Source organism: Loxodonta africana, chromosome 24 (assembly GCF_030014295.1).
Source record: "Loxodonta africana isolate mLoxAfr1 chromosome 24, mLoxAfr1.hap2, whole genome shotgun sequence".
Classification (NCBI taxonomy): domain Eukaryota; kingdom Metazoa; phylum Chordata; class Mammalia; order Proboscidea; family Elephantidae; genus Loxodonta; species Loxodonta africana.
The window spans coordinates 25,357,909-25,375,197 of NC_087365.1; the positions used below are offsets into that span (position 1 = coordinate 25,357,909).

At 46.4% G+C, this 17,289-nt stretch overlaps 1 protein-coding gene across 2 annotated transcripts in view; it reads left to right on the plus strand.

Moving 5' to 3' along the window:
- RASSF2 (Ras association domain family member 2) overlaps positions 1-17,289 on the plus strand; it is a 58,145-nt gene that overhangs the window by 23,743 nt on the left and 17,113 nt on the right. For both annotated transcript variants that reach the window (XM_003411602.4, XM_023550039.2), the window contains 4 exons: positions 888-1,039; positions 4,629-4,717; positions 15,058-15,218; positions 16,080-16,181. In XM_003411602.4, the coding sequence (XP_003411650.1) occupies positions 888-1,039; positions 4,629-4,717; positions 15,058-15,218; positions 16,080-16,181 (504 nt within the window). The remainder of the gene's footprint in view (positions 1-887; positions 1,040-4,628; positions 4,718-15,057; positions 15,219-16,079; positions 16,182-17,289) is intronic.

Genomic DNA, 17,289 nt, shown 5'->3' on the forward strand with positions numbered 1-17,289 from the left:
ATGCTGCCCATAAAGCATGGGCAGAAAGGCCCAGCTCTCAAAGATTCTGTTAATTTGTGGCTGGATCATGAGCAAGACTGTGGTCCCTAAACAGCTTTCCTTGAGTGTGTCCTATAGAACAAGTCAGAATGCTCCATGATGGAAGGGTTTTATGATCATAAATGAGGTCCATTTCTTTGGGGATAGAACCTGTAAATGCCCTTAGGAGGATTTCACACTTAGCTTCGTATCAGTCAATAACCTTTGAGTATAAATTTGGAACTCTCGCAGGATTTATTCACCCCTTGGAGAGTCATAATACAGCACGTTAGCTTATTATAGACTCTGGGAAGTCCTGCTGGAAAGACAGCTGATTAATGATGTGTATCGCAACATCTCCCAACTCATGATCACTCATGGCACCTTTTTCAAGGTAACAGTTGATCTGTTAGAGGTGTGAGTGCCGTGCAGAGTAAATTGGGGGAAATGCTGCTTTAAATCTGCCTTCATTGTATGGGTCAGATGGCTAAACATACATCCTAGCTAAAGACATGTCACCTTCTATAGAAGGGGAGGGAGAAATGGCAAACTCAAGGATTCAATTCTTGCTTCTGTTGGCAAGGCTAGTCTGACTTATTTTAGAAGATATGTCCTGCTTTCTTTAAAGGCAGTATAAAAACAAAAAAAAAAAATTTTCTTTTTTTTTTTAAATTTGCACAAGTAAATGTGCATCTCATGGCAACTTTTGTTCTGAAGAAAGAGACAAAAAGAGTATGTCCTGGAACTGGGGAGTGTCACTCAGGCTGCCCAGCTAGGACACATCCAGGTTGCTGCCAGTTGTCCCCAGCTGTGGCGCTGACCTCTGGGGGACTTTTCTGGGCTCTTGGCACCAATTGCTTTGTGGGCAGGAGGAAGATGAATTCATCGTGGAGGGGCTGCTGAACATCTCCTGGGGGCTGCGCCGGCCCATCCGTCTGCAGATGCAGGATGACCATGAGCGGATCCGCCCCCCGCCCTCCTCCTCTTCCTGGCACTCTGGCTGCAACCTGGGGGCTCAGGGGTGAGTGAGAAGGATGGGGCTGGGGTGTCTGGGGATCACTGTTGGAGGAGGGGTGGTTCTGTGTGCTCTCAAGCTGATAAACACCACCTTCTTCCAGCTAGCCCCGGGCCCGGCCTCTGTTCCACCGCCTCCTCTGCCACCTCCCTGGGGCTTGGGATGGGGAGAAAGGGGCAGACAGTGGTGTGTCTCCGACACTGAGGGAGAGTCACAATGAGGAGAGGAGTTGCTGAGGCAGAGAGAGGAAGCGCCAAGGCCTGGGTGAGCTGAGTGTCCGCCCTCATGGAGAGTTCCGGAGTCTCACGGCTGTCGCTAAGGGCCAGCTAAGCCCAAGCTGCAGATTTCTAATAGGACACCTGGTGCCCCAGCATCTTGCCCACTGGGACACTCATAGAACTGGTTCCTTATAGAACAGCCCCATTCTGGAAATGTTTAGGACTTGAACGCTTCAACCGAAGCTCTCCTTGTCTTGGAGGCATCTGGAGGGGGAAAAGGAATGCCAGATCCTGTCTGAGTCAGCCAGCCGAGGTCAGCCAGGCATCTGCTCTTTTCAGGCTGCACTTGGACCAGGTGATGTTCAGGAGCCTGGGAGGCCCCTCCTCCCGGTCCCCACTGGAATGTCCATGGAGACTGAGCCTGGCCCTCCCCTCTTTTCTCAGCCAAACGCAGTAGCCAAGTGTGTCTACAAGGCACACCCATTGTATGTCTTCCTGGGGTGTTAGTGTTTAGGACCAAGCCTGAAACGTGCTAATGTTGCTGGTGCTGACTGCTTTGGTGCCAGGACCTGGGTGGAGGGAGCCTATCTCTTGGCCAAAATCACAGGGATGTTTTTGCTATTTTAAATGAGAACCAAACCCTCGCTGTTGGCCCCATCAAACGTTTTGTTGAACTCCACAGCCAAATCGCTTTCTCTGATGTGGAGAGAAGCCTACAGTGCGGCCAAGTCCTGGAGCTGATCTGGTTTCCGTCCAAGGCAACTTCAGGAGAAAAGTCCTTGCCCAGCCCCTTAGGCACTGGGACATAGGGTCAAGGTTCTTTGGTTTCACCTCGCTTTGCTGAATTTCACACTCTTTGCTTTTGCTTTCTATACTTTCACTGTATTTGATTTCAAATGAGCCAAACCCTTTCCACGGCCCTACTCCGACCCCAGACCAGATTATATTCTGTTCCCCAAGTGAGTTTTGTTTTTTTTTTTTTAATTCTGTTCTGGACATATGCCCTTTGATTGAGCCTGTCAAGGGGTCCTTCACTCTGCATAATTATTTCTTTTCCTTTCCCTGTGGCATCAAGCTGGTCTTTGTTGGCTCTTGAAACCTCCAAATACTTTGACTGAACAGTAATTTCATCCCGGATGCCAGGTTCAATAAAGCGAATGCCTGGGTGGTGATGACTAGTTCTGTTCTGAGGTTCAGAAGTCTACAAGTTCTACTGCGATATGTCCCTTCAGATTTTCCGTTTTAATTGTCTCCCTTAAAACTGTCAGCCAGGCAGCTAACACGAGGCCTATCTCAACTGTGTTCCGGTCAACACGTGCTCTTCTGACTTGGTGTCGTTAGCTGCTCTCCAGTCTGCTCTGACTCGCAGCGACTTCACGTACAACAGAATGAAACGTTGCCGGGTCCTATATCATCCTCAAAATCACCCACGTGTTTGAGTCCATCTGTGTGGCTCTTGTGCTTATCTGTCTGTCTTAGTTCTCTAGTGCTGCTGTAACAGAAAGACCACAAACAGGTAGCTTTAACAAACAGAAATTTTTTTTTTTTCAGAGTTTAAGAGGCTTCCTGTAACCCCATTGTCATGGAGGCAATTCAGAGTAGAACTGCACCATAGGGTTTCCAAGGAGCTGGCTGGTGGATTCGAACTGCTGACCTTTTGGTTAGCAGCCCAAGATCTTAACCACTGTGCCACCAGAGCTTCTTAAACCAAGCCAGTTGCCATTGAGTCGATTCTCCCAAAGCGTTTCCATGGAGCGGCTGGTGGATTCGAACAGCTGACCTTTTGGTTAGCTGCCAATCTCTTAACCACTGCTCCACCAGGGCTTACTTAGAGCGCCAGCTTTAGGGGAAGGCCCTCTCTCAGTTGGCTCCGGAGAAAAGTGCTTGTCTCTTTGAGCTTCTGCTCCTGGGTGATCTTCTTGTGGCTTGACATCTCTCTTCCCCCTGTCCCTGATTGTCTAATCTGCTTTTTTTATATTTTGTAAGAGATTGACTCAAGATACACCCTACACTAATCCTATCTTATTAACATAACAGAGACAACTCATTCCCAAGTGGGATTATAACCAAAGGCATAAAAAAAAAAAAAAAAAAAAACTCACTGCTGTCGAGTCGATTCCGACTCATAGCGACCCCATAGGACAGAGTAGAACTGCCCCATAGAGTTTGCAAGGAGCGCCTGGCGGATTTGAACTACCGACCTCTTGGTTAGCAGCTGTAGCACTTAACCGCTAGGCTACCAGGGTTCCCTACCACAGGCATAGATGTTAGAATTTACAACACATATTTTTGAAAGACACAATTCAATCCATAACGCCAATTCACTGAGCGTCTCCCATGCCCTCACTGGCACTCTGCATCACTAAACATGATGTCTTTCTGTAGCAATTGACCCCTCCTTATGATGTATCCAAAGCAAGCATGTTAGACAATATTCTGCTGTGACCCACAAGGTTTTCATTGGCTAATTATCAGAAGTACCAAAAATTAGATCACTAGGCCTTTCTTCCTAGTCTGTCTTAGTCTGGAAGCTGTGCTGAGACCTGTCCACCATGGGTGACCCCTGCTGCTGTTTGTAATACCAGTGGCATAGGTTCCAGCATCACAGCAATACACAAGCCACCACAGTACAACAAGCTGACAGATGGGTGGTGGCTTCTCACCATAGGATGATCTTAATTGATCAAATATGGGTTTTCCTGTCTGGCCAAGTCCTCTGTTGACATTGGGTGTGTTTCTCTGGGCTTCCCCCATTGTTCTTTTTGGCTTTGAGGAGGTATTTGCACATCTTGACTCAGACTGCCTCCATGTGGTCCTTTCTCTGCCTGGCAGAGGACTCTGTCCCTGAACCTCTGAGAACAGTGTCATGAGCGTCCCTTCCAAGACTGCCTGACCCTCATAGCAGCCAACCTGGTACTTTGCACATTTCCTCTAGATGCCAGAAGCACTTTCTGCGTTTTCCTCCAAAAGAAATGAATCTGAGCTGGCATCCTATGCCAAGGAACAAATGGCCATTATTAGGGTTTTTCAAATAAGCTATGGAGCCCGTACGTGCTCTGAAAGTCAGCATGGGCAACACATGGGCTTTGTTCTTTGGGGTTCTGTATACTGAGTTTGATGAATTGAGTGCTTATGTTGTCACAGATGCTGGAAAAGAGCATCTTCTCTCTCCAGAGCCCCCTGAACTCCACCCTCCGTGCTCAGCCTGGGAGCCGGGCCAGCCTCATAGGATGCTCAGCCCAGCCCACCGCATCTTTCATCGCCTGGTGTGGGCTGGTATCCAGCCTAGGCACAAGCCACGTGCTTCGGTGTGAAGGGGGAGCCGTGACCCTGTAGGGGCTGAGCTGGCCTCCCCTTTGGTTGTTTTCTGTTCCCAGCACCATCCTGAAGCCCCTCACCATGCCCAACATCCAGATCTCCGATGCGGACGAGCCACCCGAGAGTGACCAGACGCTGAGCCCCACAGGTAGTGTGTGGGGGGTGGGTGGGGGAGCCTTTGGTTTGGGGCTGTGTGAAGACAGATGTGTTAAGTATTATGAAATGTAATTGATTTTTTTAAAAAATAAAATTCACATGGTTCAAGATTCAAAAAGTATTGCAAGGAAAAAATTCAAAGTCTCTCACCTCCTTCACCCGCCATCGGGTTTCTAGAGTGTCTCTTTCCCAAGATACTCTCCGCAATACACACAAATACACACCAACGTATCTTTTAAAAAAAAAAAAAAATGAAATTTTACTGTGTTTTGGGTGAAAGTTTACACAGCACAGTACTCAGGGGTGATATTGTTTGTCTTATAAGCCTTTCTGTTATTTGGTTGGAAGGTGACCTCCAGGAGTAGCTTCAGTTTCAAGTTCAAAGGGTGGCTTAAGATGATAGTCTCAGGGGTTTCTCTAGTCTCTATCGGTCTAGTATGTCTGGCCTTTTTTAGGAATTTGAGTTTTGTCTACATTTTTCTCCCATTCTATTTGGAACCTTCTATTGTGTCCTTGGTCACAATGGTCAGTAGTGGTAGGTAGTCTCGTGGCCTCAGGCTGGATGAGGCCACGCTTTGTGTGGCTGTTAGTCTTGTGGATTAGTTTCTGCTTTGAGACTTTGGTTTCCTTCATTCTCTTTTGCTCCAGATGAGTAGAGACCTATCGTTGTATCTTAGATGGCTGTTTGCAAGCTTTTAAGACCCCAGTGATACTCACCTAGAATGTAGAACATTATCTTTATGATCCATGTTATTCCAATTGACCGAGTTGTCCCACGAGACTATGGTCCCAAGCCTTTTAAACCAGTAAACCAATCCCACGAGGTGTTTGGATATGTCTAGAAGGTCTCCGTAACTGTGCCCGCTGTGTGCTTTATTTTATGTTTATGAATATATATGCAGCACACACAAACGTGTATATACATATGCCTACAGATAAACCAGAAGCCGTGGTGGCACAGAGATTAAGTGCTTGGCTGCTAACTAGGAGGTCAGTGGTTCGAACCCACCAGCCGCTCCATGGGAGAAAGATGTGGTGGTCTCTGCTTCCATAAAGATTTACAGCCTTGGAAACCCTATGGTGCAGTTCCACTCTGTCCTACAGGGTCGCTATGAACTGGGATTGACTTGACAGCAATAAATTTATTGGATGGATACACCTCTACATGCGTGTACATGTACTCACATATGCCTTCCTATACACATATGTACACACATCTACCTATGTAACCACATGTATGTTTTGGTTGTTATTACTGTTGCAAAATTGTATGTGTTCTAGCATTTAGCTAAATTATCCCTATTCTTGCGTACTTCTTAGTGTCTTCATTTACCTTGGTCGAGTTGTTCAGGCTTCACCTGTATTGGGTAGTGGCTTTTCCATCACCAAAAATAACATGTGTCTACTGTCTAGGAAGTTCCTCCCCCTTCCTTCCTGTTCTGTCCCTGGTAACCATCGAAGAATGTTGCTTCCTGTGTGTGTACGTGTTCTTGACTTTTTACAAAAATGAGACCATACAATATTTGTCCTTTCGTGATTAACTTATTTCATTCAGCGTAGTGCTATCCAGATTCATCCATGTCGTAAGATGTTTCACAGACTCCTCATTATTCTTCATAGTTGTGTAGTATTCCACTGTATGTATGTACCACAATTTGTTTACCCATTCATCCGTTGATGCACACTTAGGTTGTTTCCATCTTTTTGCTATTGTGAATAATACTGCAGTGAACATAGGTGTGCATATGTCTATTCATATCACTGCTCTTCTATCTCTAGGATATATACCTAGGAGTGGGATTGCTGGATCATATGGTATTTCTATTTCTAGCTTTTTGAGGAAGTGCCATACTGTTTTTCAAAGTGGTAGTATCGTTTTATAATCCCACCAGCAGTGCGTAAGAGTTCCAATCTCCCCACAACCACGCCAGCATTTGTTGTTTTCTGTTTTTTTGGTCAGTGTCATTTTTGCAGAGATGAGATGGTATCTCACTGTAGTTTTGATTTACGTCTCTCTAATGGCTAATGAGAAACCCTGGTGGCATAGTGGTTAAGTGCTACGGCTGCTAACAAAAGGGTCAGCAGTTCGAATCCGCCAGGCGCTCCTTGGAAACTCTATGGGGCAGTTCTACCCTATCCTCTAGGGTTGCTATGAGTCGGAATTGACTCGATGGCACTGGGTTTGGTTTGGTTTGGAATGGCTAATGATCGTGAGCATCTTTTCATGTATTTGTTGCCCACCTGAATGTCCTCTTTGGTGAAGCGTCTGTTCATGTTCTTTGTCTGTTTTTTGACTGAATTGTTTGTCTCTTCGTTGTTGAGTTGTTGAAGTTTTCTGCATATTTTAAAGATTAGACCCTTATCAGATATGTTGTTGCCAAAGATACTTTTTCCAGTATGTAGGTTCTCTTTTTATTCTTTTGGTAAAGTCTTTTGATGAGCATAAGTATTTAAGTTTTAGGAGATCCCAGTTGTCTAATTTGTCTTCTGTTGTTTGTGCATTTGTAGTTGTGTTTGATAGAACACCAATGTATTTTTTTTTCAGTTGTACTTGGAAACCCTGGTGGCATAGTGGTTAAGTGCTACAGCTGCGAACCAAAGGGTTGACAGTTCAAATCCGCCAGGCGCTCCTTGGAAACTCTATGGGGCAGTTCTGCTCTGTCCTATAGGGTCGCTATGAGTCGGAATCGACTCGATGGCACTGGGTTTTGATTTCGGTTTTTAGATGAAGGTTTACAGAGCAAACTAGTTTCTCATTAAACAATTAATATGCATATCGTTTTGTGGCACTGGTTGCCAGCCCCATGACATGTCAACAGTCTCCTCTTCTCAACTTTAGGTTCCTCATTACCAGCTTTCTTGTCTCCTCCTGCCTTCTTGTCCTTGTCCCTAGGCTGGTGTGCCTACTTAGTCTTGTTTTGTTTTATGGGCCTGTCTAATCTTTGGCTGAAGGGTGGACTTCAGGAGTGACTTCATTACTGAGCTATAAGGGTATCCAGGCGCCATACTCTGTCAGACCAGTAAATCTGGTCTTTTTTGTGTGCGTGTGAGTTAGAATTTTGTTCTACATTTTTCTCTAGCTCTGTCTGGGACTCTCTATTATGATTCCTGGCAGAGCAGCTTGTGGTGGTAGTCGGGCACCATCTAGTTGTGCTGGACTCAGCCTGGTGAAGGCTGTGGTACTTGTAGAACACCAACATATTTTGGTGGTTGAGTGTAGTTTCTTTTCTTCCATTTTTATACAAGTGGTAGCATTTAAAAAAAATATTGTAAAATATATATAACAAAAAATTGCCATTTTAATCATTGTAAGTGTACAATTCAGTGACATTAATTTCATTCACCATGTTGCGCAACCATCACCGTGCAACCATTTCCAAAAGGGTTTCATCACCTCCAACAGAAACTCAGAACCCATTAATCGTTAACTCCTCATCCTCCCCTCTCTTTAGCCCCAGTAACCACTAATAAACTTTTGTCTTTGTGTATTTGCCTATTCTGGATATTTCATATAAGTGGAATCAGGCAATATTTGTCCTTTTGTATTCGACTTCAAGTTTCATCCGTGTGGTAGTACGTATCCAGACTTCATTTCTCTTTATGACTATAATATTTCATTGTATGTATATAGCCAAGTGGTAGCATTTTACACAGCGATTTTTTTTTTTAACAGTGGTAAAAATATATATAACCAAAAGAATGTCCTCATTCTTTACAGTCAATTGTTTGGAAAACCATGAGCAATTTAGTGACTCCCTGTTGATAGACGTTTAAGTTGTTTCCAGTCATTTGCTATGACAAAGTTGCAGTCAGTGGCCTGGGACACATGTATTTCACACAGCTGTCAGTGTCTGTAGGAGTCTTTCAAGTGGAATTCCTAGATCTGAGGCTTTGGGCATTGATAGTTCTGTGAAATAGTCCCTGTTTGCTCCTTCCACTTCTTTCTAATAGTAGCAAGCCTTTATATGATGCTGGTCCAGGCCAGGCACTGTTCTAAGTGCTCTTCAAGTATTAACTCATGTAACCCCTAACAAAAATCCTATGAGGCAGGTGCTATTATTAGCCCCATTTCACAGCTGAGCAAACTGAGGCAGAGAGGTAAGTGTATATGACAACGATGGAACTGGAATTCGAACCCAGGAATCTGGCTCTGAAGTCTGTGCTCTTAACCTCCTCACTGTATTGCCTTTCAGTAAATTATACATTATAGTTTTCTCCTCAGCAGCAAATACCATTTTTTTTAGATAATTTTTACTGTAAAAAAAAAAAAAATTTTTTTTTTTAAGTGAAAATTTACAAATCAAGTCAGTCTCTCACACAAAAACCCATATACACCTTGCTACACACTCCCAATTACTCTCCCCTACAATGAGACAGCCTGCTCTCTCCCTTGACTCTCTCTTTTCGTGTCCTTTTCGCCAGCTTCTAACCCCCTCCACCCTCTCATCTCCCCTCCAGGCAGGAGATGCCAACACAGTCTCAAGTGTCCACCCGATCCAAGAAGCTTACTCCTCACCAGCATCCCTCTCCAACCCATTGTCCAGTCCAATCCATGTCTGAAGAACTGGCTTCAGGAATGGTTCCTGTCCTGGGGCAACAGAAGGTCTGGGGGTCATGACCACTGGGGGCCATCACCACCGGGGTCCTTCCAGTCTCAGTCAGACCATTAAATCTGGTCTTAAGAGAATTTGGGATCTGCATCCCACTGCTCTCCAGCTCCCTCAGGGGTTCTCTGTTGTGTTCCCTGTCAGGGTAGTCATCGGTTGTAGCCAGGCACCATCTAGTTCTTCTGGTCTCAGGATGATGTAGTCACTGGTTCATGTGGCCCTTTCGGTCTCTTGGGCTCGTAATCACCTTGTGTCCTTGATGTTCTTCGTTCTCCTTTGATCCAGGTGGGTTTAGACTGATTGATGCATCTTAGATGGCTGCTTGCTAGCGTTTAAGACCCCAGATGCCACTCTTCAAAGTGGGATGCAGAACATTTTCTTAATAGATTTTATTATGCCAATTGACTTAGATGTCCCCTGAAACCATGGCCCCCAGACCCCTGCCCCTGCTACGCTGCCCTTCAAAGCATTCAGTTTATTCAGGAAACTTCTTTTTTTCTTTGCTTTTGGTTTGGTCCAGTTGTTTGTACCTCGCTTGTATTGTGTGTTGTCTTTCTGGTCACCTAAGTAGTTCTTATCTACTATCTAATTAGTGAATACCCGTCTCGCACCATCCATCCCTCTGCCTTCTCATAGCCATCAAAGAATATTTTCTTCTCAGTTTAAACTGTTTCTCAAGTTCTTATAATAGTGGTCTTATACAATATTTGTCCTTTTGCAACTGACTAATTTCACTCAGCATAATGCCTTCCAGGTTCCTCCATGTTATGAAATGTTTCACAGATTCCTCACTGTTCTTTATCGATGCGTACTATTCCATTGTGTGAATATACCATAATTTATTTATCCATTCATCCATTGATGGGCACCTTGGTTGCTTCCATGTTTTTGCTATTGTAAACAGTGCTGAAATAAACATGGGTGTGCATATATCTGTTTCTGTAAAGGCTCTTTTTTCTCTAGGATATATTCGAAGGAGTGGGATTGCTGGATAGTATGGTAGTTCTATTTCTAACTTTTTAAGGAAGTGCCAAATCGATTTCCAAAGTGGATGTACCATTTGGCATTCCCACCAGCAGTGTATAAGTGTTCTAATCTCTCCACAATCTCTCCAACGTTTATTATTTTGTGTTTTTTGGATTACTGCCAGCCTTGTTGGAGTGAGATGAAATCTCATTGTAGTTTTGATCTGCATTTCTCTAATGGCTAATGATTGTGAACATTTCCTCATGTATCTGTTAGCTGCCTGAATGTCTTCTTTAGTGAAGTGTCTGTTCATATCTTTTGCCCATTTTTTAATTGGGTTATTTGTCTTTTTGTAGTTGAGTTTTTGCTGTATCATGTAGATTTTAGAGATCAGGCACTGATCAGAAGTCACAGTTAAAAACTTTTTTCCCAGTCTGTAGGTAGTCTTTTTACTCTTTTGGTGAAGTCTTTGGATGAGCATAAGTGCTTGATTTTTAGGAGCTCCCAGTTATCTAGTTTTTCTTCTGCATTCTTTATAATGTTTTGTATACTGTTTATGCCATGTATTAGGGCTCCTAATGTTGTCCCTATTTTTTCTTCCAGGATCGTTACCGTTTTAGATTTTATATTTAGGTCTTTGATCCATTTTGAGTTAGTTTTTGTGCATGGAGTGAGGTATGGGTCTTGTTTCATTTTTTTGCAGATGGATATCCAGTTATGCCAGCACCATTTGTTAAAAAGACTGTCTTTTCCCCATTTAACTGTTTTGGGACCCTTGTCAAATATCAGCTGCTCATATGTGGATGGATTTATGTCTGGATTCTCAATTCTGTTCCATTGGTCCATGTATCTGTTGTTGTACCAGTACCAGGCTGTTTGGACTACTGTGATGGTATAATAGATTCTAAAACCAGGTAGAGTGAGGCCTCCCACTTTGTTCTTCTTTTTCAGTAATGCCTTATTTATCTGGGTCCTCTTTCCCTTCCATATGAAATTGGTGATTTGTTTCTCCATCTCATTAAAGAATGCCCTTGGGATTTGGATCGGAATTGCATTAAATGTATAGATTGCTTCTGGTAGACTAGACATTTTTTTTTTTAATAATTTTTATTGTGCTTTAAGTGAAAGTTTACAAATCAAGTCAGCCTCTCACATATAAGCTTATATACACCTTACTCCATACTCCCACTTATTCTCCCCCTAATGAGTCAGCCCGCTCCCTCCTTTCAGTCTCTCCTTTCATGACAATTTTGCCAGTTTCTAACCCTCTCTACCCTCCTATCTCCCCTCCAGACAGGAGAAGCCAACACAGTCTCAAGTGTCCACCTGATACAAGTAGCTCACTCTTCGTCAGCATCTCTCTCCAACCCATTGTCCAGTACCTTCCATGTCTGATGAGTAGTCTTCAGGAATGGTTCCTGTCCTGGGCCAACAGAAGGTTTGGGAACCATGACCGCTGGGATTCCTCTAGTCTCAGTGAGACCATTAAGTCTGGTCTTTTTATGAGAATTTGGGGTCTGCATCCCACTGATCTCCTGCTCCCTCAGGGGTTCTCTGTTGTGCTCCCAGTCAGGGCAGTCATCGGTTGTGGCCGGGCACCATCTAGTTCTTCTGGTCTCAGGATGATGTAAATCTCTGGTTCATGTGGCCCTTTCTGTCTCTTGGGCTCATAGTTATCGTGTGACCTTGGTGTTCTTCATTCTTCTTTGATCCAGGTAGGTTGAGACCAATTGATGCATCTTAGATGGCCGCTTGTTAGCATTTAAGACCCCAGATGCCACATTTCAAAGTGGAATGCAGAATGTTTTCATAATAGAATTATTTTGCCAATTGACTTAGAAGTCCCCTTAAGCCATAGTCCCCAAACCCCCGCCCTTGCTCTGCTGACCTCTGAAGCATTCAGTTTATCCCGGAAACTGCTTTTGGAAGATAGACATTTTTATAATGTTAAGTCTTCCTATCCATGAGCAAGGTACGTTCTTCCACTTACATAAGTCTCTTTTGGTTTCTTGCAGAAGTGTACTGTAGTTTTCTTTGTATAAGTCTTTTACATCTCTGGTAAGATTTATTCCTAAGCATTTTATCCTCTTGGGGGCTACTGTAAATGGCATTGATTTGTTGATTTCCGCTTCGATGTTCTTTTTGTTGGTGTAGAGGAATCCAACGGATTTTTGTGTTTTTATATTGTATCTTGATGCTCTGCTGAACTCTCCTATTAGTTTCAGTAGTTTTCTGGAGGATTCCTTAGGGTTTTCTGTGTATAAGATCATGTCATCTGCAGATAGAGATACTTTTACTTCTTCCTTGCTAATCTGGATGACCTTCATTTCTTTATCTAGCCTAATTGCTCTGGCTAGGACTTCCAGCACAATGTTGAATAAGAGCGGTGATAAAGGGCATCCTTGTCAAATACTGTTTTGTAAAATATGGTTTTTTGGGGGGCAGTGGTGAGAGGGTAGGTTCAGAGCAAAGGTTGATCTCATGTTGAGGAGCAAAGGAGTTTGCGTGGAGGTCCCTTAGGCTGTTGGAGGGGAGTGGAGGGTGAGAAACACCTCTGGCCACCTATGTTCTGTACCCACCCACCTGTAGCAAATTGCCCCTTCCCTTCCTTCACCCACATCATCACCCAGGACCATTTTCTGCTGGCCTGGGAATCAGTTCTGCTGGGTAGACAGAAGGAGGCCATCCCGCCTTGTGTGTGAAGGGGTTTTCCGCCCTTTCCATCCCTGGCCCAGCCCCCTCTCCCCATACCGCACTATTCCTCCTCCTTCCCCTCAGCTGCTCTCAGGTTACCAAGCCTGGAGGCTGGGAAAGTAGTGGGATGAAGAGGGTCCCTCAGAATGTTTGGACTCCATGGGAGTGAATGATGAGGGACAGGACAGTGTCTGGATTGATGGAGCGCCTTCTTAGTGTTGAGGCTTCAGGCATCCGTGAGGGATCTGTGGGTTTTCTGGGACCTTCCCCATCCCCAAGGTTAGATCCTATGAGATGCCCTTATGCACACTCGATGGCACCCTGGAGAGCTGGGGCCACTCCCAGCCCTCTTGGCTTTGGGCTGATGCCTTCTCACTTTTGACCCCCTGGGGCAAAGGCTGGAGAAGTCCTCCAAGAGTCTCTTGCCCAGTGGCCGCTCTCCAGAGTTGATGTCTAGGTGAAGGGCTGCTCTCTCCTGGGGGAGAGGGCTCTTGGCTACAGTTGGCCCAGGACTGGGGTGGTGTCCCTGCCTGGGTGAGTTAGGGTGGAGCTGCACAGAGTGGTGCTATGGGGAGGGGTCTCTGCAGCAGGAGATGCCACCCCCTAGAGGTGGCTTTGGGTTTCCCAGGTGTATTAATCATCTGGAGTCCTGGTGGTGCAATGGCTAAGAACTCGGATGCTAACCAGAAGGTTGGCAGTTCAAATCTACCAGCCACTCCTTAGAAACCCTGTGGGGCAGTTTTGCTCTGTCCCATAGGGTTGCTATTAGTTGGAATCGACTTAACTGCAACAAGGTCAATGGGGGTCTTAGTTATTTAGTGCCGCTATAACTGAAGTTGACTGGGTTATAACTGAAGTACCACAGGTGGATGGCTTTAACAAACAGAGATTTACTCCCTCTCAGTCTAAAGGATAGAAGTCCGAATTCAGTGCACCAGCTTCAGGGGAAGGCATTCTCTCTCTCTCGGCTCTGGGGGAAGGTCCTTGTCATCAATCTTCCCCGGGTCCAGGAGCTTTCTCAGCACAAGTACCCTGGGTCCAAAGGACATGCACCACTCCTGGTTCTTATTGCTTGGTAGTAATGAGGTCCCTGTTCTCCCTGCTCGATTCTCTCTTTTCTGTGTCAAAAGAGATTGACTCAAGCTACAACCTAACCCTGTATATTGCTTCTTGCCTCATTAACATAACTGCTTATAATCCTGCATCCTTAACATCATAACTGTTGCCTTCGAGTCGAATTTGACTCATAGCCACCCTACAGGACAGAGTAGAGCTTCCCCATAGGGTTTCCAAAGAGCAACTGGTGGATTCAAACTGCTGACCTTTTGGTTAGCAGCTCTAACTCTTAACCACTTCACCACCAGGGCTCCCATTAACATCATAGAGGTTAGGATTTATAACACATAGGATAATCACATCAGATCACAAAATGGTGGACAACCACACAATACCGGGAATCATGGCCTAGCCAAGTTGACACATATTTTGGGAGGACACATTCAATCTATAACATCAGGTATCTGTGATCCCAGCACCCTTCACTTGGCAAGGAAGGCAGTGTTGCTCCAGGTGAGCTCAGGGAGGAAGAGGTGGCTGGAGGGCCAGATACAGGTGTGTCCAGGGCAACAGGTGTGCAGCAGTCAGCATTCATTACCCATTTCTGGCACTTCCTCCCAGCAGACTTGTCCATGCCCACCTGTGTGGCCACTGGGCCCCACTACCAGCAGAGACCACTCCTTTCCCAGGACCAGCCTTCTGAGAAGGGGTCCCCAGAGACTCAGGGCTTCAGTCGACTCAGAAATTGTGCCCCAGCGGGTCCAGCTGCCTGCAGCGTCCAAGGCCTACTTTTAAAGCTTGTTAGGCTCCCGGACAAAGCTGGCTCAGGAAAAACCAAGTGTATTTGGAAACAGGGTCCTGGCACCATTTCCCGACCTTCCTTGTGGAGGACACCGCCTGCTCAGGTTGAGTGTGGGTGCTGTGGCTTTGCCCACAGAAAGGAGGCCGCATGCAAGGCTGTCATGTTCCAGGTCTGGCCAACAGGACTCCTTTCCCTCTTCCCTCTTAGAGGCCAGGGGTCTGAAACCCCTGCAGGAAGATACCCCGCAGCTGATGCGCACCCGGAGTGATGTTGGTGTGCGTCGTCGCGGGAATGTGAGGACGCCCAGCGACCAGCGCCGAATCAGACGCCACCGTTTCTCCATCAATGGCCATTTCTACAACCATAAGGTAGAGAAGAGAGGGGGCCCCTTTCTGGGCAGCTGGTACCCCAGGGCTGCAGGCACAGGGTCCCTGGTGGGACGCTCAGGGAGCCAAGTGCTTGCTATGCAGTCTTTGGTCATGTCAGTGGGCTGTAGGCTTTGCTGGCTCTGTGGAGGATCAAAGACCCCCTACCTGGGCAGCCCCCATAGGCATTGCCTCAAAGTGGGTGAATTCAGGGGGCTGGACAAAGTGGTCCCTGCTGCAGCTTTGAAAGCCCCATAAACATCTTGTCGGGGCCACCACGTCAATCTTCTTCCTGTGCCCTTGGCCTCAAGCTTGGGGTGTGAGCTGACTTTCCTGTGAGCTAAGGGCTGCCCCAATGCAGAGCTGCTGGAACTTAGACCTGGGGGTATCAGAGCACCCACCACCCCAAGCTAGCCAACCCCTCCTCTCGTGCTACTGCTTCATACAAATCCTGCCCTAGAAGTACTGGGGAGAGTGCTCAGAGACCTTCTCATTTTGAAGGCACAGTGGAGGGGTCCTTGTGAGCATTTTATTTTATCTGTTCCTACCCCCACCCCCAACTCAGCCACTCAGAGAGCTCAAACCCCTCGAGCTTCCATAGGGACGTGAGCTCCTGGGTTAGGCGATGCTGGTGACTTTGTTTATGTCAGAGTCTGATGTTGGCCAGATTGTCAGCAGCGCGGAGCTCCCAGGAGCACATTTTGAGGACGTTGCCACTGCGCTCCTTACCCCGATTTTCCAGGCCCAGCTAACATGCTACCGGGCACTTGCTGAGTGACTCTCGTCAGGTACAGGGTAGGAACACTAGGTTCTAGCATCCCCTCCTGTCCCCCTTCCACCTGAACTGGACCACTTTGTTGACAGACATCGGTGTTCACCCCGGCCTACGGCTCCGTCACCAACGTCCGCATCAATAGCACCATGACCACCCCACAGGTCCTGAAGCTGCTGCTCAACAAATTTAAGGCAAGTGCCCTGTGTTATCGGCCACAGGTGGTCGCTTGTGTGCCTCGGGGGGCCCAGCAGGGTAGTGGGGGAGGCTGTGGAGAGTGTGGGTGAGGGGGCCCCAGGCAGAGGGTCTGGATTGTTCAGATTCTCACTACTCAAGGCCGGGCGCCCTGACCTGCAGCATTGACCTCATCTGGATGCTTGTTAGAAAAGCAGATTCTCAGGCCCCACCCAGACCTGCTGAGTCAGAACCCCTGAGGGTAAGGCCAGGGAATTCTGTTTTAACAGGATCTGATGCCCACTAGGAAACCCTGGTGGTGTAGTGGTTAAGTGCTACGGCTGCTAACCAAAGGGTCGGCAGTTCAAATCCGCCAGGCACTCCTTGAAAACTCTACGGGCAGTTCCACTCTGTCCTATAGGGTCGCTATGAGTCAGAATCAACTCGATGGCACTGGGTTTGGTTTTTTTTGGTTTCATGCCCACTAAAGTTGGAGAGGTATTCTCCCTCAGGGACTTAAGGACTCCTAGGAGTCCCTGGGTGGTGCGACTGGTTAAGCCCTTGACTACTAGACAAAAGGCTGGTGATTCCAGCCACCCAGAGGCTCCTTGGAAGACAGGCCTGGTGACCTGCTTCTGAAAAGTCACAGCCTTGAAAACCCTGTGGCCAACTCTGACTGAAATCACAATAGGCGTTCCCAGACAGAGCGGGGGAGAAGTGTAGAACAAAAAATCAAATTCATAAAAACAGACCGGACTTACTGGCCTGATAGAGACTGAAGGAACTGATAGAGACTCTGGCCCTAAGACACCCCTCTGACTTGGAACTGCAGCCGTTCCCAGAAACCACATACCAGCCAAGCAATAGACAGGCCCATAAAATAAACACTAACATCTGAAAAGAACATGCTCGTTAGAACAATTATACGAGACCAAAAGGGCAACATTTGGCCAAAAGTAAAGACGAGAAGGCAGGAAGGGGTAAGGGAAACCGGAGGAAGGGAAACGGGGAACCCAGGGTGGAAACGAGGAGAGTGCTGACACAGTGTGGGGATGGCAGTCAATGTCATGGAACACTTGAGTGCAGTTTGTTGAATGAGACACTAATTTGCTCTGTGAAATTTCACCT